Source organism: Melospiza melodia, chromosome Z, assembly GCF_035770615.1.
Source record: "Melospiza melodia melodia isolate bMelMel2 chromosome Z, bMelMel2.pri, whole genome shotgun sequence".
Lineage (NCBI taxonomy): Eukaryota > Metazoa > Chordata > Aves > Passeriformes > Passerellidae > Melospiza > Melospiza melodia.
Window position 1 is genome coordinate 79652652 of NC_086226.1, and position 23278 is coordinate 79675929.

The window sequence follows — 23278 nt, forward strand, 5'->3', positions numbered from 1 at the left end:
TCGTCTTGTGATTTGTTGGCCCTGTCAGCAGTGGTGTGACAGGGGAGAGCGGGGCTGAGATCAGCTCGTGGGCAAGCTCGGCGTGGCAGGGCTGGTGTTATAAACTCCATTTCCTGCCACGGTTTCCATCTCCTGCTCTATCGACTGTGCTGCCCAGCTTTGTGTCATCAGCAGAATTTGTCAACAATCTCCTGCTTTTGTGCGCAGGAGGAATATTGTAACTAAGATTACTTTACAGCCCAGCTGTGGAGGTGCTTTGTTAGTCGACTGTCTCCTGGTCAATAATTCTCTCTTTAGCTTTTCATGTTATTCTCTCCCTTTTCCCACTTGCTTGTGTATTACATTTTGAACATAATCCCCATCTTCTGCACTTTAAAGAGCTGCTTCCCATTTGGCCTGATATCAAATATTTTACTGCATCCAGCCAGATTGAATCTCCTGCATTTCCTTGTCCACTAATTCAGTTATCTTATCAGGGGAAGGTATCAGGTTCCTTTGGCTTGCTCTTTCTTTGACAAACCAATGTTAAGTTTTAATCCATTTTCTACATAGCTCTGTATGATGAATTGTTCTTTCCTTCAGAAATTGTTCTAATCCCTTTTGCCATTTGTAAGTACCACTTGAATTTTGGCAGTTCTTACTTTCTTCTTTAAAGTTAAGCTTCAAGAAGTAGGTTTTTTTTGCTTGCCATACCTCTTTTTTGTTCTCTGTAGGGGTTTTCTTTTCATGCTCTTGGTATCGTTTGTGAGGTGGTTATTCACTCAGATCTGCAGTGTTACCTATATATAGGTATATACCTATATATATTGTTTTCAGTAGTTCAGGGTGAAAATTTTAGGAAGTTTTTATATCTCTGATTTAAATAAATTTCAGCCTCTTCCAAATTCTAGTCCTTTCCCATTTAATTTTTTCTGCTTTGACTCATGATCTCCCTTATTTCTCAAATATTTTAAAAAATCTAAAATAGATTTAGAAAGCTTATCATGGGCAGTTTTCTGAACAGATGCTGAGTTCAGGAGGACCCATGAAATGCCTGTTCTGTGGTTCTGTGGTCACCATGACACGCCAGAACATATTTCCCTCTCCACCACACAAAGATCTGTTACAAAATCCTGACTGCCTCTTCTTGAACTTGTAAAATTCCTGTCTGATCCTAGAAAGCAGAGCATGCTCTTGATTTTCCATTCAAGACATTAAAATTTCAATAATCTCTGCCAGTCTGATGGCAGATGAGATTCCCACCTGACTTGGTGTCTTGCAGTTGGTTGTTTTGGAGAGATTGAGCAAGACCCAGCAGTCAGATAAACTTAATATCATGTATGCACCTATCTTCATGTATTTTTACTTGTATGTAATTGTGATCTTTGAGTCAGATTTATTTTATGTAAGCAGCTATCCTATAATCATCTTAGAACTTTGGTAATCCACATAAAAATATTTTTGTTTGTTAATTCAGGAAATTTAGGTGAAGAAATAATACCAACATTGCATCCAAAACCACTAGAAACATAATTTCCTGCAGTTTGTTTTTGTGGGTTTTTTTTTTTTGTTTGGTTTTTTAAATGTGTTTTTTAAAACTTTTTTTATTTATATTTTGCTATTTCTTTACCTGTGCTTTTATTCTGTTTAGGTAACAGGCAGTGTCTTGCACTTTCCTGCTTCAAAGCTCTTAATTGTACCAGGATCTTGTAAATATGAGTGCCCATGGTGGCTTTTTATTGAGAGAGGTCAGTTTTGTGTGAATGCCTATCAGCATTTGGACTCGATGGTTTTAGAGGTCTTTGCCAGCCTAAATGGTTCCATAATTCTACAAAATCCAAAGGCAAAATCCAGAGCTTCTTTCCTCTGGGAAAAAAGTCTGCTGTAAGGAAGAGTTCCACATACCTGCACTCACGCTGTGCATGGGTGTGTAGACGTTTACAAAAACAAGCAAATTGATATAAAAAGGCATCATTAGCCTTTTTTCTGTAAATTGGGTGGAGTCCCCTGGAATTCAGTTTATGAAAGACCCTGTGGTAGCTGGTTTCTGCAGTCATTAATTCCTGATCCACTGATGTGTTACTTCCACTCTCAGCTAAGTCAGAAACTCCTCTGTTACCTGAAACATGATGGAGTAGGGACTCCAGCAGTACTGTTTGAAATATCATATGGACACCAAGCCTTTTTTCTAAAAGTATTCATTCAGGGATTGCAGTTGAGATGCAGAAACCTATAAACTGAAGTTAGAAAAAAAATCAATTAACTTGTCTTTGATTTTAGTGTAACACTACCATTTGTAGCCTGTGCTTTATGAATTAAGCCATTGTATGGGATGTTAAAAATATATTAACATATTTTTAGTTGCCTTTTCTTCCCCAAATTCCCTGGTTTTGCACTTGGCTGAAGTTTAATATTTAGGGATGCATGGTCCTTGTTGTCTCCAGTTGATTCCTTTACATTACCAGAGACAATTTAAGTAGTAAATATCTTGCTGTGGGACCCTGTTTGGGGTACAGGCAGCAGCATGCAGTACAATTAAAGGTTCTTGCAGCAAATGTTTAGGAAAATACTTTCCAAGAGATCTGCACATGATTAGAATTACTGAGTGCTCTCCTCTCTGGCTTCCTGTTTTGGAATTGAATGCCTTCAGGACACTTGGAATATCTCAATTTGGAGAAGCAAGAGGAATTTAACCAAGTCTGTACTTCATTGTCTTGGCTATGATTTCAGTTAGTTGCAAATAGGGATAAATATATGGAATAATCCCTGAGATACCGTAATCAAATGGAAGGAATAAATTATAGAGCGGCTTTTGAGGGAAATGAGAGCAGATAAAATGTCCCAACAGTCAGAGCCACATTCTGGCTCCTTCTCTGCACATGTGTACAATTAGTGGCTCTTTCCTTGCTTCTTGTTTCCCATCCTGTGGGATAATGAGTTTGAACATTTTTTTGGAACAACTTGCTAATTGCTTGAAGTATTTTATGTAGGTTATTTATAAAGTTTGAAGGGAAAATTTGATATGTTTATTGAACAGTTGTATACAGAACAGTTTCTTGAGGTCCCTCCACCTAGTTCTGAGCGATTCAACTACAAGAAAAATTCCTTGAAATGAGATTAATTTATTTAACAATTCAGCCATTATGCTGATTTATTTGGTAAGAATCCATGAGCTTGGCCAAGTGCAGTTATGCACCATTTCTTGGTGTTTTTTAACCCTTCTGCCACAGTGGTGTTGTCTGGTCATTGTGCTTGTGGGTGCTGTCTACCCCCTGTTTCCCACCACATGCAGCAGTGGAAATATTTGGGTATTCTTAATTCTGTACTGGGCTTTCTTGTCAAATAAAACACAGTTTGAATGGAGACTGTTGGAAGAGTCAGTGTCATTCCAGACAAAAACATTGTCAATAATTCATGCAGATTTTCTACTTGGCTTTAAAGAAGTGTAAAGCAAATTCAAAGTGGTTAAGTTTGCATCAAGACTTATTATGTACCACATTTCTGGAAATTGAAAAGACCATGTAAGACTCCATGGCAGTTTTCCTTTGAGATCAGATTAATAAAGGAAGTACCTCCAGAAGCCACTGTGAATGTCTCCAGTATATACAATTGGTGTGTTTGTGATCAGTGACATTTGATAACTTAGTGTTTGTTACTATTTAGAATATTCTTACAGAATATTGTGTTTGAAAATGAACTTTAGGGCTTTTGACCTGCTCCAGTCTGAGTTCAGAGTTTTGTATTTTCTTTGTAGCAGTGATTACAGAGTTGAAGTTAAATGCATCCTTATTGTATCATTTATGAATACAATAAATAGGTTTTAAGAGTGAGCAAAAGCTGAACATACTTAACTTGGTAAGGTCTGCCCCTCTTCTGTTAAAAAATGTAGTTATTATACTTGGATGTTTCCAAATACAATCACTGGATCTTAAAGTGCTGTCATTTTTTGTCTAAGTGTAGGAACAAATTCAGGTTTTCTTTTGGAGATTTTAGGAGTAACTTCACAACTATTTTTAGTAATTTTGTAATTATTTTTAGTGATAGCTAAAATTTTTGAATTCACGCTATTTTAAATGTGAAATAGATCATTTTAATTTATTATTATCTTTCTGTTTTCTTGAAGAGAATAACACATGTGCTTTAGCCCTAACATGTAGGTAATAGGATTGGATCTCTCACATCCAAATAAGCCAGTTCTAATTAAGCCACATTGTTTATGATTATTGTTTCTAATGGTTGTGCTTATCTAATAGAGTCCATGGCCAAGCTTAGGTTAGCATCTCAAGTAACTTTCAAGATGTATCATTTTGTCAGATATTAACTTAATCAGATGCCATTTCCTTTTTCAAGTGGTCAGCATCCAATTGTTTTATTTCTAGCAGTAAGTCACTGTCCTGGTGTCAGAGCTGCTTCCTTTGAGAGTCCTGGGTGGGCACAGTGCAGCCATTTCTAATTGCAACCCTTAATTTCAAATGCCTTGTTTTTACAGCGCCAGATTTTGTGATAATTTGAGCATTTCTGTCTGTAACTTTTTCACCAGAATTACTGTTAAACACTGTCTGTCAGTCTTGGCATCGTTTTCATACAGTTTCCCATCTGAGAAATTAATGAGGATTTGAGTTTGTCTTCTAAAAAGTAAAGGTTTGTAGGCATTTGCTGTCAGTCTCCCTGTTGAATTAAGCGTGGCCAAAACTGGGTTGCTGCTGTGATTCACAAAGCAGAAATAATAATCCTTGTTCTAAAAAAATAAAGCTGACCTAAAATACAGCTGAACCGCTACTGTTGTCTTCTAGTGTAGCACTTTTTTCCCCTTTTTTTGCCTGTTGTAAAGCACAGAGCCCCGTCCTGGAAGCACTTCAGTTCCGAAGAAGCAATAATCTTGTGGAATAGTACTTAACCTCAAAGCAGCAGCTTACTCCAATTTGTGCAAATGGAAGATAATGACAAAAATGATGGGAAAATCCTTCAAAAGGAGGCTCAGGGGGGACCTTGTGGCTCTGCACAGCTCCTGCCTAGGGAACAGGGACAGGAGCAGAGGGAACGGCCTCAGGCTGGGCCAGGGCAGCTCAGGGTGGGCACAGCAGGAATTTCCCCATGGAAAGGGGGCTCAGGAGCTGCCTTGGCACTGCCCAGGGGGGCTTGGAGTGCCCAGCCCTGCAGGTGGCACCTGGAGGTGGCACTTGGAGCTGGGACTCAGTGTCTGAGATGGATTTTCCACCCCCAGTGATCCTGGGATGCTGTGATTGTTCCTGGAAGGCAGGTGGCAAAGATGAGTGGGGACAGGCACCACCATCTCCCACTCACTGCTCCTTATCCATCCCACCATAGTTCCATGGAAAGAAGACTGCTGTGAATTCCTCAGCCTGAGGAATAACACTGGCATAGAACATTGGTGGGGGGCAGTGGAGGTGGTTCCAGGTGGGGCTGCTCTGATCCTCTGTAAGGTGTGTCCATAGCTTCAGGGAGAGCTGCCCTTCAGGAGTTGTAGTTAGTTTGGGTTGGTCCATCTTCCCTCAGCAGATAAGCTGTGTCCCTCTGTCTCCTTGGATTTCTTTCCCTCACTTCTCAGATTTCTTGTCATTCCCACCAGAAGAGGTTTCCGAACACACCATGCCTCTGTTCCAGCCTTGTACTCTCTACATGAAAACAAGAGAAAATGTTTCTTCTGTGGGAGGAGAAAAGCCGCCAGATTCTACATTTTATATATGACAAGTCAGGAAGAATGAGGAGTGATTTTGTAACAGCTCCCCACCTTTATATGAAGACAAAATTCACAACTGTTCCGTTTTCACGGTCCGTTGCTTCTTTTGCTTGAAAAGGCTTTCCTTTCACTTGTGATAGTGCTTTTGAGGCAATCAAAAGACAAATCTAATTTCCAGCTGTTAGAAATTATTGTTCATGCATGAGGAACCACTGCAGTGTTATGTGCCATATCTTTTTGGGATGGAAGTCTTGGTTTTGGTGTTTTGGTATTCCGTGAATAACAGAAGGGTTGGGGTTGGGGTGGGGTTGAGGGGGGGAATTTTTGTGGGAAAAAGTTATTTTGAAAATGACTGGATGTCATGGCCAGGGTGCTGAGTTCAGTCAAAAGGTTTCCCTTTGGAAAATGACGTATTTCAGGGATCCACTACCTGTTTACCTTGACTCTACTGGTGACATAGTGGCTTTTCAGGGCAGCTGTGTCTTGCAAAGAAAGCTCCTTGCACACAGTATTTTAGGCATCACCAAATGATTTAAAAGCCACTTTCTTTCTCTGTTATTGAGTATTTAACCAGGTTCTTCACTTGGATGACTAAATTGTAAGAAGCCTTAGACAGTGGGGAGGATTTTCTAGCTGCACACGGAAGATAAATCCATAAGATAACTTCGTTATGCTTCATACCACTTCTGCTTTCCTTGTGTTTTCCTCATCTGTCACTAGTGATGTCAGCAATAGAAAGCACCTGGAGGTGGTTGGATTCCCCATGTGCTCTTCACTTAAGAGAGCAGTTTATCAGTGGTCATAAAAATGGTGCAGCTGGTGGTAAAGGGTTTTGTACAACATCCATATTACACTGAAATTCTTCAGGGAGATACCTGCATTTTTACAGGCTGTGGTAGAGTGGGCTACTTTTGATTAGAGCCTGTGAATTTGAACACGGTGTGAGCATTTAGTAGTGATGAAAAACAGTGACAGTAAGTAAATGCACTCAGTGTCCCCTCCCCAGGCAGGGTCACCTTGCTGACCACTGTGACCCCACACTGCATGGCCAGTGACCAGTGGTGGCAAAGGCACCACAAGGTCTGGAGGTCTCGTTTGAGTTTAGAATCCTGCACAGGAGGGACCAAAACCTGCAGACACTGGACCTGCAGGGTCAGCAGCAAGAACTGGATCTGGAAGTTTGGATGCTTGGGAGAACAGCCGGGAGGAGAACAGAGATAACATCTCACCACGTGGCCACGCCCTGCTCATCAGCCTGCTTTAATTCTCTCTGATGAACACTGTCCTCCCGTTCAGTTTCCATGTTCAAATCCCCCTGTTTGCCAGGGGAGGAGTGTTGAAAGACCTGCTCCTGAAAGTTGTTGTGTTTCAGTGGTGGCTCTGCACCCCTGAAGAGAGAGGGAGAATGATACTCTTTCTACTTCAGAGGCTGAAATGAAATTAGATCTAAATGCATTCCAAGCAATGAAGGCAAATTTGCCTGTTAATCTGGGTTGCATCTCCTTTTTCCCCTCCTCACTCTCAAAGCAGCATTACCAGTACCTGTGCCTGTGTCACCTCTTCCCAGTCCTGCTGTGTTCCTGCAGGAGCATCTCCCAGGAGCCTGGACAAGGCAGGAGCAATCAGAGGCTACGGCAGCAAGAAAGGGGATGTGGAATGTGGGAACTGGGAAAAGGCAACAGTGTCTGGACGTCCAGGAGAAATGTTTATTTGCGCCACTTCTCCTATCTTTTCCCCCAAAAGGGGGCCTGCTTCGTAATTTCCAAGGGAATTCAGGCCTGAGCAAGAAGGTCTGGCTCAGTGGGCCTCTGAAGGTGAGGTGGAGATAAGAAAATGTTTGGTGGCAGGAGGGAAATACATTTTTTAAGTGATTCTGTCACCTTCCCAGCTTAGCCTGCCTGCCTTGCCTTTCCTTCATGGTCTCCCTCCAAAGGCACCTTAACCCACACCTCCCTGCTGCCCTAAACTACCCAAAACCACAATTTACTCTCTCCTGCTGTCAAATTAACTGGTTACCCCAGGTTTTAAACTTGCCTTCCTCATCAGGAGGAATAGAAATAGGACAAATATGTTATTTTGCCTTCAGAATGACACCTGGCAATGTTTGTTACCTATTGATTTAAATAATTTAGCATTTTAAAAGGAACAAATCAACTTAATTTGTTTTGGGGATACTTAAAGGTTGAGGACAATTTTATATCAATTAAAATCAGTGGTAATTCATTTATGATGGAACTAATGTAATTAATTAGATAGTTGCTGCTTATCTTCTTTCTAATACATACATTGCTTTTAAACATCTGCTCAATAGTCCATTATGATAGCACAGGAGTGATTTTACCTGAGAGCAATAGAGGAGCAGATGCTTCCTGATGACAGCTTCCCAGTTTATTTAGGAAACAGCCAGTCAGTCCTGGATTCACAGTTTTAACTTGAAGCATGGCAGGCATGCAAGTAAATTTCAAAATCAGAAACAAAAAAATTGAGAAACAAGTTTCTTCATATAATTTTTAATTTCAAATAATTTTTAATAATTTTTTCAGTTTGGTTACAATGCCTTTTTTGGTTAGTGTTGTATATGACATTTTTTAAGGCTGATGTTTGTTTTTTCTTTTGTTTTGTGGTGTTTGTACATTGAATGTTTTGCAGCAGTTACAATACCATCCAAATTTAAATTTGATTTCAGTGTTGTCCAGTGCAGCAACTACAATTCAGCATCAGCTCAAAAAGAGTCAGAACAACAATATAAATAGGAAAAAAATGAGAACAATTATTCAGAGAAAGAGTTAAAATAGGCTGTCATGATGTATTTAAAAATAAAGTGTCAGCTTTGCTGTTTAAAAATAAGTTACACCTGTGTTTTGTATTTATGGCTTTATCAGTAGCTGGTTAAAGAGTGAAAATAAGGTCTTGTGGGCTGATATAAAACTGTCTGAGGTTCCTTGGTTCTAGTGACCCATTTGTAGATTTTTAGCTGTTTCTAAGATCACCTAAAATGACTGTACTCGTTTTATTCATCTCATCAGCAAAGTTCATCTCATCAGCTACAGAGATACCATCGAAACTTGCAGGCTACAAAATGTACTTTGCCTGCAAAAATACTGTGGGCTGTACTTGCAGAGACTGTAAAGAGCACGACTGCACATCAGTGATGTGTCTTTTTAAATCAGAAAACGTGAAATTGCTGTTTCCTGAGAGGAAGGGGGATTAGAGTAGCCCTGAGAAGGATTCAGCTATTTGCTTTTGTGTGCAGATCTAAAATAGTCACAAATTAGTCATTTTACCATTATGTACAGAATGCAGCGTATGCAGACAGTCTTTTTTGTAGAACAGTGGTATTTAACACAGGAACAGGTAGGGTTGCCATTTCCAGAAGTATCTTTTAGGGCAGGGAAAGCTGGTGACTAAGCAGGAGGCAAGGCCGTGGTATCTGATGAAACATTAATGCCTGAGAAGCACCATGTAGGCTCAGCTCTGAGCACAGACTCCTTCTCTTCCCCACCCTGACTGTACCTGGGTTTGGTTTTTTTGTTTCCTTTTCCCACAGGCTGCTGATGGTCTCTTTTGCTATTCTTACTGAAGCATTAATCAATTTTAAAGAAGGGTCAGTGTTATATAGGGAACAATTTTTTTTTTTAAGCTGTGTTGTACATATAACCACTGGGTATGACTTGTGTGAGGTGGGAAGGAACATCCCTTCTTGGTCTGTCACTCATGAATGTGGGAACTGGGAATGTCATACCTGTCTTTGTGTGGCCTGTGGCATCAGGAACAGCAATCAGCGCTGTCCTTCCGGCAGGTTGACTTCTTCACATACAGTTTTTAGAACTCGGTTAACCCAGAAGAGCATGTTTTCAAACATTCCCATTTAGTGCTTTAGGCACTTGTTTCCCCATAAGCAAAATCAGCCGTTTCCCTGCAGGCATCTGGGATTTACCAGGGAACCTCTGCTCCGTGGCCATCTGTGACCTTCTCGCTTTGTGTCCAGAAATGTTTGGGCAGTTCCTTGGTGTGCAGCTCCCCAAGATCTGGGCTTTCCCTTGTGGACTCCTGTGCCTCTGCCTCAGCAGCATCTGGGTGCCCGATACATGAAATCTGGGGAAAGTTACATCAGGAAAAAAGCCTGAAAGTATCTTGAGTGTAGTTACTGTTAAAGTTTATCAGTTTTTATATTTTTTTCATATATCAATTCACCCATTGCTGACTGGATAAAGGATGTGGGATAAAAATGCAAAATATCTTTAAATTTCTGGTGTGTTGTATGAGCATAATGATCAGAGGATGCTGATCATTCTTCTTCTTTGCTGCTCAGTCTTTTTCTGTTTTGCTTGGACAGATACCATTAGCCAATATTCAGGGTTGCTTGGCAATAGCCAAGTCATGAAATGCACACCCAACCTGTGGGGCATTATTGTTGCTTAGTTCATGCATGTAAATTTGGGGGTTTGAGCACTGAACAAGTCCACACCCAGAATGTCTTCTTGGAAGGTTTGTTCTTATGTTTAATCTTAATGGCATTATTAATTTAATGGTTACATTTTCAGAGACATTGAGTTATGACAGCTTTTAGAAAAGTCCAAACAACTGTGTGCTTAGCACTGTTGGAATATTAATTTGAAATGTTGTGAAATTCGTGCTGCAGCTGTGGTATATCTCAATGCAATTAGTTTCATCTATTTTGATTTGTTTCAAATCTACCACAAACTTTAGTACTTTACAGCTGGAATATACACTAACGGGGGGGAAAAAAAAGTTCTTGGTTTTATTATTACATTTTATGTTATTATTATAATTACATTATATGATACATTTTATATCATTAGTAAAAGCAACTCCTGGCAAAAAGCCTTTAAAGAAAGTAGATCAGAGGATTTTTGGTGGATACATTTGATTTGTCTTTTGGCAAGCAAAACCGGATTATTTAAGGATACACTTCTAAAATGGTCTATACTGAATGTAATGAGGACAGGTACAGCTGTAGTCCCCTTATTGTGCCAGTTCCTGTGCCATGAAGATTTTAGAGAGAGCAGCTTAGAATGATCTCAATTCTGGAATGGCTTGCAGAGAGTTTGTGGAAGGGAGTGTGTAAGATGTCTGTAGGTTTCAGACCTCTCTGATTTTCTTGCTAGCGTTGAGAAATTCCCCTGCGGGTTTTCACGAGCGGTGCAGTGGAAGCGGTGGCCGCCGTCATTTCTGTTGCGCACGTTTACCGAGCCCATGACAATTTCCCCGGGCACAGCAGCAGGGGCTGACGTGCTGCTGTGGCCTCCTGTGTCGTTGCAGGAGCCCTCGGATGAGTGCCAGGCCGCCGGCGTGTGCGGCACGGAAGAAGTGGTTCGCTACGAGTACCACGTCCTCTACTCCAGCAGCTACCAGGTGCCTGTGCTGTATTTCAGAGCCTGCTTCTTGGGTAAGGCCAGCACACACCCCACGTGCTGCGTGCACTGGGTGTTGGGAACCTTGTCTTAAGTTGAGGAAGAGATGTAATAAGAAACCAAGAGGTGAGGCTGCTCACCAGAGGGTTTTTCAGTGCTCTGGACTCAGGGCTCCAGGACCATGGAGGAGATGATATCATCTCAGCCCGAGGGAGGTTGATCTTTGGCTCCTGGCATCTTGCCTGTGGTTGACTGAAACTGCCGGTCATTTTTCTTGTTCTTTTCTTGAAATGACTACAAAAACTTAGTGCTGCAGGTTTAAACTGGGCTGGGCAATCAGTGGACATAACCACAGTGCTTGAGCCACAAGGCTGGGGTCTAAATGTGTATTTTAAAATGTATGCTGTTTTCTGTTTAAATTTGCTGTTTAGGGGAAAATAAAATAATACCAATAAGGTATTGACTTTTTGTTTTGTATTGAAGCTGGCACTTGAAACAGTCTGATCCTGTCCCCTCCCTGGTATGTTTATCTTGCTACCCACAGCTCTGTGGCTGTAGCCACTGTGATTTCAGCCCCCATCCTGTCAGGGCAGGAAGGAGAGACACTCAGCCTCCCAGGGAGGCCACTGTTGGTGTCACTTCTTTAATCAGCAGGCACAGAGTGATCACACTGCAGCCCTGGCTGTGCTCTGTGCCCCAAGCCTGTGTACCTGTGCTCCAGGGGCACCTGGCTTGTGCCTGCAGTGGTGTGGCCAGCAGGACCAGCTTGTGGCTCCTGGGGACAATGTTGAGTGATGAGCATGGCTGTGTTGGGTTAAGCCTTGGACTCGACCATTTTAGAGCTCTTTTCCAACCTAAATGATTCTGTGATCAGCATCTTCTGTGTTTTGAATAATATCTTAACTTTATCTAGATAAAGATGTCTGAATGTTGCCAGTGATATCTTTTCCTTTTTAATTAAAAAGTAGCTTAAGCTGCTTTGAATGTGTTTGGTAGATTTAATCACTCTCTGCCTTATATTGTTTAATGGTTTCTAATTTTGCAGTGTTAGCGTTTCGAAAAGCACTTCAGATTCAAAATTGAAGAGCAGATTCTCTTCGGCTCCCTGGTGGAAAGATTTTAGTCTGAGGTGCAGTTTCAGGAATGGATAATTTGGGGTAAATTTTCAGAGTGGGACATGGGGAACTGGGGACATTGCTCTGCCTTTACCACCACCAAAACCCCTTTGCACACATCCTATTGCAAATTTATTTCCAGCATTATTACAGGCATTTACAAACGTGCAGTGCTTTTGCCTTTGAACTTATTGTGCAGACAGGAAGATGAAGGTAGTTTTGCTGTGAGAGACGGGTTAGCCTATTTGTGGTCCTGAAAAATGTCATCTTCTTGATTTTTGCTGAATTTATAGTGCAATGTCTCTACAGAAGAGGACGGAGATGGTGCAGGTAGAGGAAGTAGGACAGTATCTCTACTGTACTGTACTTCCATGTAATTAGTATTCACCATAAGCAGTTAATCACCAGAGAAGAGCTCACAGAGACAAAACAAGTTGTTTAGCTTGTCAGCACCAGGGAATCGGAGGTGTTGAAACATGACTCCTTATAGCTGGAAGTGGATATTACAGGAGCCAGTGGATGATCTAATGCACAATCATGGTATTATGTGCCAACAGCTCCCCTTGCAGTATAGAACTGTAATTGCTCCTACAAGTACAATTATCCTTTAAAACACTTCTTGGGAACCTTTCACAATGGAAAACAAGGGCTTTTTTTAGATGCTTCCGAAGGTCACCTGGGTTCTCTTCAGCATTTTGCATTCTCTTTTAAATTATAACAATATCTGACTCTTGAAGGGAGTAGGATACTAAATGCTGGCAGTAAGTGTGTTTCCTACAGTGTTACCAGCTGGTATTCTCTGATTTTAATTATGGGCAGCTTACTTTTGAAAATGAAGGATTCTGTCTTCCCTGCACATTGTTGGTCTGCCTGTGCTGTGCTGTCTGAAGGTCCCAAAGTGGGATTTTTGGAAATGTACAGCTGGCACACAATCACTTGAGATACCTGAGCAGAGTATCCTTTGTCTTGTCCCAAACCTGCTGTGAGGAAAACTCTGGGAAATGCCCTGAGTTTTTTTTCTCTTGAGGTAATAGTCCATGTGATGGGCTCCTCACTTCATTTGTCAGACAGTCAGCAATGCTCACTGCATTGCTCACCAGCACTAACCAAGGAACAATCTCCCCAAGACTCACCTCAATTTCCCAGTCTGAATTCCTACCATTGTTTGTAGGCTCAGTAAGAGGAAGGGTTCCTCACAAGTCTCCTGTGAGCTGCTCCTGGTTCTCTTGGGATCCTGCCCATACTGATCCCCGTGCTAATTAGAGCTGGCTTCTGTAATCCTTCCAGTGGTTCCACAGCCCTGCCCTGTCTTGCCTTCCCCAGCACAGGGCACAGAGCTGGAATTCAGAGCTCTGCTTCCTCCCTGGCAGTGTCTGCAGGTGCCCATCACACCTGGGAGACAATGATTGCTCTGTTCAGCCTGGCTGAGGCTTTTGCAGCATTCACCTCCTCCCTTTGTATAGCAGCAGCTGATGCCAGCCTGTCCAAATCTGCGCTCCAGCAGACGCTTTACAAACTTCTCTAGAATGCTGGAATCAATGAAATCCTGCCTTTCTCCTGCTGCATGCGAGTGCAGCTTCCATCTACCTGGTCTCTCAGCCCCTCCTAGGAAAAAGGCTCCCTGTGGAGTTGCTGGGGGGATTTTCCTGTGATCTCCAGCTTGGTTGGCATCCTCAGGAGCTTGTGCCAATGAAGACATCCAGTTCTCACTCCTCTCTGCTAGAACTGATGTTCAGGCATTACAGATCACTTCTTCTGCAGAAGGGAAAAAAAGTTGCATTATATCCTTGCTCTTGCTGTCTAAATTGGATTAAATAACTTACTTTCTTTTAACTCGTCTTTTGACTTTTTTTGTTGTTTGTGAAATAAAGTTTGCTACGTAAGGTGGTGCAAGGTAAGGTTTGAAATTTTGATTGCAACACAAATAAAACATTTTGAGAGACATCTAAACTTTCTTATAATCTCAGGGAAGATGTTGTTCTGTGCAAGGACAAATACTTCAGTTGAAAATAGTGATTAAGCATGATGAGACTGTCTGGAAAGGTGTTTGAGAACATTATAGGGTACAAGAAGATATTTTTAGGCAGTGTGTATGTACATAAGAAACATTTTTCACTGCCTCATGATACTTGCCACGTGGTATTTATTCCTAATTTCAGACCTGCTGAAGTCACAGTCAAGTGTCAGGAGCTCAGGGCAGAGGCTAATTTCTCCAAAATCAGCTGTGTGCCTGCCATACCATCCAGAAACGGAGCCCCTCTTTCTTCCCCTGGCTTCTGAGACTACCAAATAGGTAGTTGAAGAAATGCATGAACCCCTGCTGATATCTGATGTCAGCAATTAGCCCTCTTGGAGACAGATGGTGTAGGCAATTATCCTTCCCCTTCAATGCTGGCATCAGCCAGATGGGCTGAGCTAGGTCCAGTAAGCTTTCTTTAATCAGCAGAGTATTTTCCTCTTTTCCTACTCTTTAAGATGTCAAGGAGCTTCAGTCTTTTCCTGAACCATCCCCGTCTGAAGCCAGGCATTCAGAACCCTCTTGCCATACATTAAAAAGCCCACAGTGAGGTATCAGCAGCACAGGTGAGCACAGGCAGGAATCGCCCCTTGTGTGTAGGGAAAATAATGGCTTGTCTCACAGTTCTCCTTTTTCCTGCAAAGGCAGAGGAAGCAGCAGGAAAGCTGGCTAAACGCTGAAAAGAAAGAGCAGGACTAATGGGAGTCAACAAGGACTGCACCCTCACTCCTCTAGAGAAGAGAAAAGGAATGAGGTTTTCAGGCTGACCTGCTCAAAACACTCTGTCAGCTCAGTGGCAGCTAAATCCCTGCCAATAAAAACCATGCTAATCAGTGGTTAGAGAGAGGGAGCTTCTGAGATAGGGCAACTTCCTCCAACCCTGAAGGCATGACTTTCTGTATTCACAACCACATTGAGCCTGACTGCAGTGCTTTCCAGAATACAGATTTACTTCCTGAGCTCAAAAACATGTAACCACCGTGTCCTTTCTCAGAAACACAGCTGCTCTAAAGACTATATCCTGTAAGGACTGGTTTTATTGTGGCTTTGGACATAACTGAAATTGAATAATTTCTGTGATCATATATTCTCTTCAGCTGTAGGAGTTTTTTTTTTTTCTCATTTGGTAGTGGTTTTTAATATTGTTTCTTTATAAAATACATCAGAATGAAGCCTCAACAATTTGTGCACCATTTCACCCAAAGCCTAAAATAACCTTTAACTGAAAATCTTAGAAATTGTTAAAAGCTTTTAATTGGGAATCTCTGAAATTACTAAAAGTCCTCACTACACATGAAGAAAATAGAATACAGTGACTTGGGAGGCCTGAAAATTTTCTCTGAAAATAAATATGGAATTCTGTCTGCCTAAAGAATTTCTGCTCTTTGCAGAAATTAAGATCCAGCTGAGAATGCAGCTCCTGTGTGGTCTGACAGCCTCACCTTGCTGCTGTGAGAGGGCACTCAGTATTCTGCCTTTAACTATTTCTTACTTGCGAGGATGTGATTGAGTTAACCCCAGCTGGGCAGTCAAGATGCTTGTCTCAGAAAAGTTTGTTGTCGCCTAAACAGTGTAAATAATAAAACTATCCCAGCTGAACTTGGGGTAAGCCTTGGGACACACAGCAAGCTGTGTCCTTGTGGCTGGATGGTGACTAAATAAATGCATGGGTGTGTGAATCTGGAGCTTTCACCTTCTTCTCCTGCCCCTTCTCTTGGCTTGGTGCTGCTGTTTCCTTCAGGTTCTGGCTGAACTTCCCAGCTCAGCTCCATCCCAGGGAAGAAAAGAGGCACAGGGAAGGCAAGAGGCTGCTTGGCTCAGCAGGTGCCACCGTGGCCCTTGTTGCCAGCAGCAACGATTACTGCCTGCTCTGTCAGACCAGCTGGATGTCTGAGGTCTCCGTGGTTGTAAGAATGTGTAGCAGGGCTGCTAAACGTGTGAGAAGGGGGAAGAAGGGGGTAAGAGAGCCCAAAGAATACAGATGTGTGTTTAGAGCACGGCCGGGAGCTTGTGAATAGAATGAATTTGCCATGTGGTAAAGACAAAACTTGTTTTTACCTATAAAATTGTTAATATTTCAGTAAATTCTGGTAATTTATAAAAATGGGACTAACAGAGTCAGAGCAATCCATTGCATGTGTACGCGAATCTGCTCAGTGTTACTATAAAAATTCTCAGAGAAAGGTGTACAGAGCACGTCTAGAGTGGCAAATCAGGTGTTGCACTAGAACACGTGTTATTGCAGATTTTACACTTGGGCTTTCTCTGCTGAGAACAAAATTGCAGATATGCATGGCATTTCATATCACCTGCACACAGGTGATCTGAGTGTAAATACACCCTTCTGAAATAAATTTATGCTGTTGTAGCAAATTTCTTTGTGAATGTTAGACTGTCCCCAGCACAACTCTGGTGTCTGTCATCACAAGGCAGTGGATGTGATGGTCTAACAAGTCTTACCTTCATGAAAATAGTGTGGAAAAGCTGATTAATATGCTGTTACCCCCTTAGAGACTTCATTTGCCATGTGATTCTACTATATGGTGCTTCGGAACTTCCTGGGTTTTTTATATATATGTGCAGAAAATAAAACAGAGGCTGTAGGCAGCTGGTTTGAACTTGTGTCTAAACATGGCATTCAAGTATTAATTGTGTGAATAAATCTTTTTCATTTTACAAACATGCAAATGTCAGTAGAATAAAACTGATTATCTGAGGATGATGGTTTCTGACACCTGACAAATGCCAAGATGAAGCTACTTATTGAAAGTCTATCAAATACTCTGTTTGCCATAAACAAATATTCATTAAAATAGACATGCTTATTTTCTAAGTGCTTGACACTAATATCTTGGCATAATTCTGGCATCACAGCTAAAAACCTGATGACGTAAAGCTATATAAATGCAGCTCAAGAAAACATTGTGGACACACAAAAATTTTATCTGCAGAATTTTGTTCCTTAGATTTTCTTCACTCTCTCACTATGAGTTGCATATATTGACAGTAGATGATTCTTCATTATGTTATTTTGTGGTTTTAAATCCACCTTACCAAAGCTTTGTTTTACAAAGCCAGTTACACTTCACACCTTACAATCAGCACAGTGAGTTGTTACTCTCAGGTGACAGAGAAGAAAACCAAACAGGGAATTTAGGGTGGTTCTGTGTGCACGTTCAGCCAGGATTTGAACGGATTTCAGTTTTAATTTTGCTGTTCTGTATTAAAGACACAGCATGCCCAAGAGCTTTGGCTAAAGGTGGTTGTTTGTTCCTTCAGATGGAAGGCCTTTAACTCTGGATGAAATATGGGGGAGTGTTCATGCATCCTACCAGGCTCGTCTGCAGGAGGGGCCCTGGGACACTATTACACAGCAGGTGAGAATCCTCTGGTCCTTCATGAAGTGGGGGAATGAAATATATGCCTTGATCCTCAGTGGTCTTAATCCTCCCTTGAACAGAAGGGAAAAAAATAAAATAATAAAAAAATGTATATGTCTATATCATGTCGTGCTGAACTATTTACCAGCCATAGTTTCAGTCCTGGATTTTGAAGGATATATAAGTATTCACCATTTAAGGCTTGCTTTGACAGTATCTCACATTTAAAATACTTCTGCAAAGCCAGTCCTCAAAAATTCAGGCAGTTTCTGAGTAATTGTGAATTTGGGTAAATACAAAAGCAGACTTGTTTATGTAAATAAAACATATCAGTGTAACATTTCTCGGATTGTCTGGTAATCAAATTACCAAAAAAGACTGTGTGTAATTTTCAGTTTTAAATAGACTTGCAGTCTTCAGGATTGAACAAGAGAAAATTGGTTTCCTATCCTAAAATAAGCTGGTGCTGTCTAATAGCTCAGAGCTGAGCTGGTTGTTCTGATGTCTTCCCTTTGCTCCAGGTTTCATGAACAAACCTGACAAAGAATTGAGACTCTCCAGCTGTGAATTTTTTCCCCATCGGACCAAGATACTAATGTGTCTTTTCTCCTTCCCCTTCCCTTGCTTGATTTTTTTATTTCAGCTGTTTCCAGGCACTCAGGTCTCCTGCCACAGCAGCATGACAAAGATGTGACATCCACCACGTCCTAGAGGTGCTCCCTTAATTCAAATAACACAGTTTAATTACAGGATGCCTGTTTGTAGTGCTCAGCCATGGGAACACAAGCAGAATTCTTGTTTTTTGCAGCCACAGACTATTATTTATCTTATAGCAGCTTCCTGAGAAGCTGCCAAGCTATGGGTGTTCTGGTGATTGCTGTGCATGTGTGAATTCCAGTTGTGAGCTGGCAGCTTCCTATACTACACACTTTTCACATGAAGCATTAATTACCTGGTTTGTCTGTGAATGAAGATGAGGAAACTGGGTTTTAATAACTTAATGTAATAATGCAGCACTATTGAGAATAAAGTATAAATGGGATGTTTGGGATGTGTGAAATCAGAGTTGTGGAAGCCAAAAGGAAATTCAGGTCACTCCCACACGGGGATTATTTTTGCTTCTTAAGGGACAGTAAAGTAAAAACTGTCCTGCATCTAATAACTGGAGGTGTGTGTGGGATACTTACACACAAATTCCTGCAGAAACACGAGTTTTGGGTGGCAGAATGTGTGGAGTGATGAGTCTGGTTCTGGGACACTCTCCAGAGGTGGTACAGTCAGCTGTGAGTGCACTGACAAACACAGGAGGAACATTTTGGAGAAATTAGCGGAGATAACAGCTGCAAAATGTGACTTTCTGTGAAATAAGGAGATTATGGAAGATAATGAAAACTAGCCTGCAAGCCTCAGATCAAAGCAAGAGTCAGGTCTACAAGAAAAAAAACTGCTTTTCTCTGTCAAATGAATCAGGGTTCTGAACTGAAATACAGTTTTGTCTTGCCTTGCTGCTTCTCTGCTGACCCATTTTGTTATGTGGGTTAGGCTTTGCCTGCAGGGACACAGATCCTATAATGCAAGTCACTGGGCAAACTCATCAAATCAGGCTTGAGAACTCAGTGCACATGAGTAGCAGAATAAAAAATGGTTTAGGATTTTAATCCAAAAGAGATACAAATTTTAGATGCCACAAGCACTCCACCACTGGGAAGAAAAATTGAGTTTGCCAAGGGTAACATGTATGTTACTTAACTTTTAACTAGAGCTAGCTGATGTGCACTGTGATTGGCAGGCCAGGAAAAGAAAGGCTTACTGACTTTTTGGGACTTTTTTCCCCCCATATATTTTATGAAATGAGGGTGTCAGACCTGTGCACATTTCTGATACAACTACATTTTGGTGTATACTCCCTGTGATAGAATACATCTATAATGACATACATCTCGGAACTGAGACAAGCTGCAAAGAGTGGAGATATTTGACATGTGCAGATTTTAGGTAAAATTTGGACTTTTGTAGTTACTTTTGATAATGGTGGAAAGCTATGCTCATTTCCAGAGAAAGCATCCTGAAATATTTTTCCTGACTAGATTACTGCAAAAAGCAGAAGTCAACTAGTTACCTTCTCATAAATAAATTAACATGATACGGTTGCATAGTATTTTATAATGATAATTGATAAATGGTGATGATTTAATTGCACTTCCTCTAGTAATAATCTTAAAATGCTCAGATGAAGTTCCTGTGATTGGCTTTCTTGTGAGTTAAATCTCCCTGGGGTCTTCAGTCATCCCTTCTCTACATCCGGCGATAACTTGCTTTAGCTGTTTTAAATAATACAAATCAATTAGAACACACAGCTGTTTAACAAAACTTCCAAATGTTGCTACAGGTCTCTGTGGGTATTTCCTGATGACTTATAATGACATCAATTTAGCACACCTGGTAAGATGTGTGTGAGCTGGAAGTGGCTTAATTCTGCAATGACAGGAAAATTAAGGAGTATTTATGGATTACTGTTGCCTTCCAGAAATGTTGCCAACTGTGATTTTCAGCTTCTTTTTAGGAGGATTCAGAAGTGGAATTACAGATACTGCAGCCCCATCTCCTGAATTGTTTACTTGTAACTTCGTGGGTGCTTTTTAGTGTTATTTATGTCTATTAGTAATTTAAATACCATATAAACATATATTATATGTATGATGTATAATATTTATGTTAGTTATTTATAAGATAGCATACACAAATACATAGTAGTACTGTCTAAACAGCTCAAACTTATTGGGCCCTCTGTGTGTAATGAAGAAAATAAATAGCAGGTGTAATGGGCCAGTTAAGAAGGCAGCAGCCCAAAAGTGCCATGGTCAAATGCTAAATGGTGAGGCAAATTGAGAGAATAAAATTCCACAAGAACAGGAAAGAAGTTAAAAAAAAAAAAAAAAAAAAAAAAAAAAAAAAAAAAAAAAGAACAGAAAGTGGAAAACAGAAATGAGACAAACGGGGACAAATCTTCCCCAATATGAAGGTGATCATACTTTGTCACATAGTAGTGTGTGGTGTAAGAACCAGGAATTTAAAAACACCACAGCAGATAACTAACACTGAGTTAATTTGTAGAGGCTGCACTGGACCTTATATCATTTTGGAAACCTCAGAAGGTGGGTGGGAGATGTGAAGCAGCAGAGGGTGACTCTGTGGTTATAGCCACAACCTCTGGCTGTGTGGCCCTGATTGGGTGTTCTCTGTGGAGTTGGAAGTGCAAGACTGAAAAGCTTTTATTGTTAGGATGAGTGTGGGATAGGCATTGTCAGGGCAAGAATTTTCACCCTGCTGTGGCTGAGGGCTCCACACCTGTTTGGAAGTGCCTCCATCAAGATCCAGGACACTGGTGTAGCCTTCACATCCAGGTATTTTTTCCACAGAGTGCTGGATTGATGGATACAGTCACCTACTAGGATGTAAAATGAGGCCCACTGATTTCTCAAGCACCTTCTGAAATTTAATTATAGTGGAATAAGGGATTGAAAAAAAAAAATGGGTGAAGGCACTACTGATTCTTTGCAATTTTTTTGCCCTGATGGATATTTATAAAAGTGTAGACAAAGCAGAAGGACTTCAACAGGGGGAGAGACAACACTCTGACAGATATGTTTTTAAGACTATGATGAAACTGAGTATTGATGTAATTAATTCTATGAACACAGGTGCCCAAGTCCATTTTTGATTTTTGTTACTTCTGCTAATCCGTGCCTTCCTTTAATGTTTTCCTGTGTGGAAGCAAACTAGCAAGAGAATTTTGTAAGCTGATGAATGAAGCTGATCACAGTCAGTAGCATCACCAACAGCTTTGCTTTTAACAGAGTGATGTTGTCATAAAGGCTGACCTTCCCCTGAGGAAACAAAGTCGTAAACACAATCAAGAATATGTGCTAAGGCTTAATCAATGCTTAGTGGTGATGGAATGTAAAACCAAACATCCAAGGGTAGAAATCGAATTGCATTATTACAGGAGGCTCAGGGGCTGAAAAACTACCCCATAAAACAGGAGCAAAACTTGGTGACTTGAAGGTCCTGCAGAAATAGTCTGAAAAAATTAATCTGTGAGTCAGGATTCCAAAGAGCTCTGGAAGCTGTGGAGCACATGTGTCCATACATGACTCCTTTTATAACCACCCCTGTTCAGATGCAATTACTTCTGCTACCAAAGTGCTCCCAGGCATGGGAGGGGACACATTTCATGTGTGGCACCTTGGTTCTGGATTTGCCAGCAATAAATCAGCATTTTCCTGGTTTAGCCATTTACTGTTGCTGCAGAGAAAGTAGCTCAGACCACTCTGATACTGGCGAAATCCTACATTTCTGAGTAGTGAGTAGTCAGGAATTTTGCGTCTGTTTTTTCTCAACCATTCATTTCTCAGTTTCATCTAAATGAGGTGGTTTTCTTCTGTCATTTGATACTTAGCAGGTAGTTTTAGTATGTCCTTTTTGTCATATCAATAGTATTCAACCAAACCTAAACTACAGAAATCACAGCACAGAACTGCACCTATTCTGAGTTAATCCAGAGTCTTTTTCAGCCAGGAGTTAGGAATCTGGAGGATACATTCTTTATAGTACCTCAATAATCCTGTCCATTACATCACTTAATTTATAGCAGTGTTAACAGGAAAATCAATAAACATTATTTCTAAAATGTCAGGGATGTTAATAGTGTGATTTAAAAGAGGAGAAAGAGTCAAAACTCTGAACAGAACACATTGATACAGTGTTGTAGAGGCACATCTTGCTGAAAATGTGATAGGGAGGATTTAAATCATTACGGCTCAGTCATTTTGAAAAATGTGGTAAGGTATCTATTCTTAGACACACAAATCTTTCTTGCCATATTGTGGGATTTTGCTAAGTGGGGGTGGCTGTATACAGTATTTCTTAACAGAAGGTTGCTAGGATCGCTCCTAACGAATTTGAGTTGCATCAACAGTTGCTATGGATCCCCTGCTAATATTTTTGGAAAATTATTAGTACAACTTCCTGAGAAAAGGGAGTCTTACCAGTACAGACTGGAAAGCTATTTGACAGGGGAAGATACAATGATGGAAATGCTGGGTCGGTATTTATTTCCCACTAAAATCTTCTACAATGTGTTGAACTCCTGGGGTTTAAACCAAGCTATAGTATTGTACAGGCTACCAAGGAGGTTTTATTTTAAAACTGATTATTAATTGAGCCACTGATTATTAATGTTCAGCTGCACTACAGTTTAGTCATGCTTTTCCCCATAAGACTTCAAGGACAATAATCTAGTCCAACTAATTTAATAGAGGGAGAAGACCAAATAATGAACTAATACTAAATGTAAATACAGAAGTTTAATGGATAAACAGCTGACAGAGGTACAGCTGGTGGCATCTGTCACGACTTGTGAGAGGCATTTGGCAGTGTCTGACATGACATCCTTGTCTCTGAGTTGGATAGCCATGGGTTTGGTGGATGAACCCCTGGGTGAGTGAGGGATGGGGCTGAGTGGTCTCACTTGGGCAGTTGGGGTCAGCGAGTCCATGTCCAGGTGGAGACCAGGGACGAGTGGTGGCACCATGGGGTCAGCAGGGCCCAGGTCAGGGTATTCCCAAGCACCAGCGCAGGCTGGGCTGAGCAGAGGGAGCAGCCCTGGAGGAGCCCTGGGGGTGCTGTGGGGCAGGGCTGGGACCCCAAAG

General features: G+C 41.1%; 1 protein-coding gene across 2 annotated transcripts in view; it reads left to right on the forward strand.

The window, feature by feature from the left end:
- The window catches only part of ATG10 (autophagy related 10), a 61675-nt gene that overhangs the window by 26713 nt on the left and 11684 nt on the right, over nt 1–23278 (forward strand). For both annotated transcript variants that reach the window (XM_063181517.1, XM_063181518.1), the window contains exons 4-5: nt 10964–11090; nt 17467–17564. In XM_063181517.1, coding sequence (XP_063037587.1) covers nt 10964–11090; nt 17467–17564 — 225 coding nt within the window. The remainder of the gene's footprint in view (nt 1–10963; nt 11091–17466; nt 17565–23278) is intronic.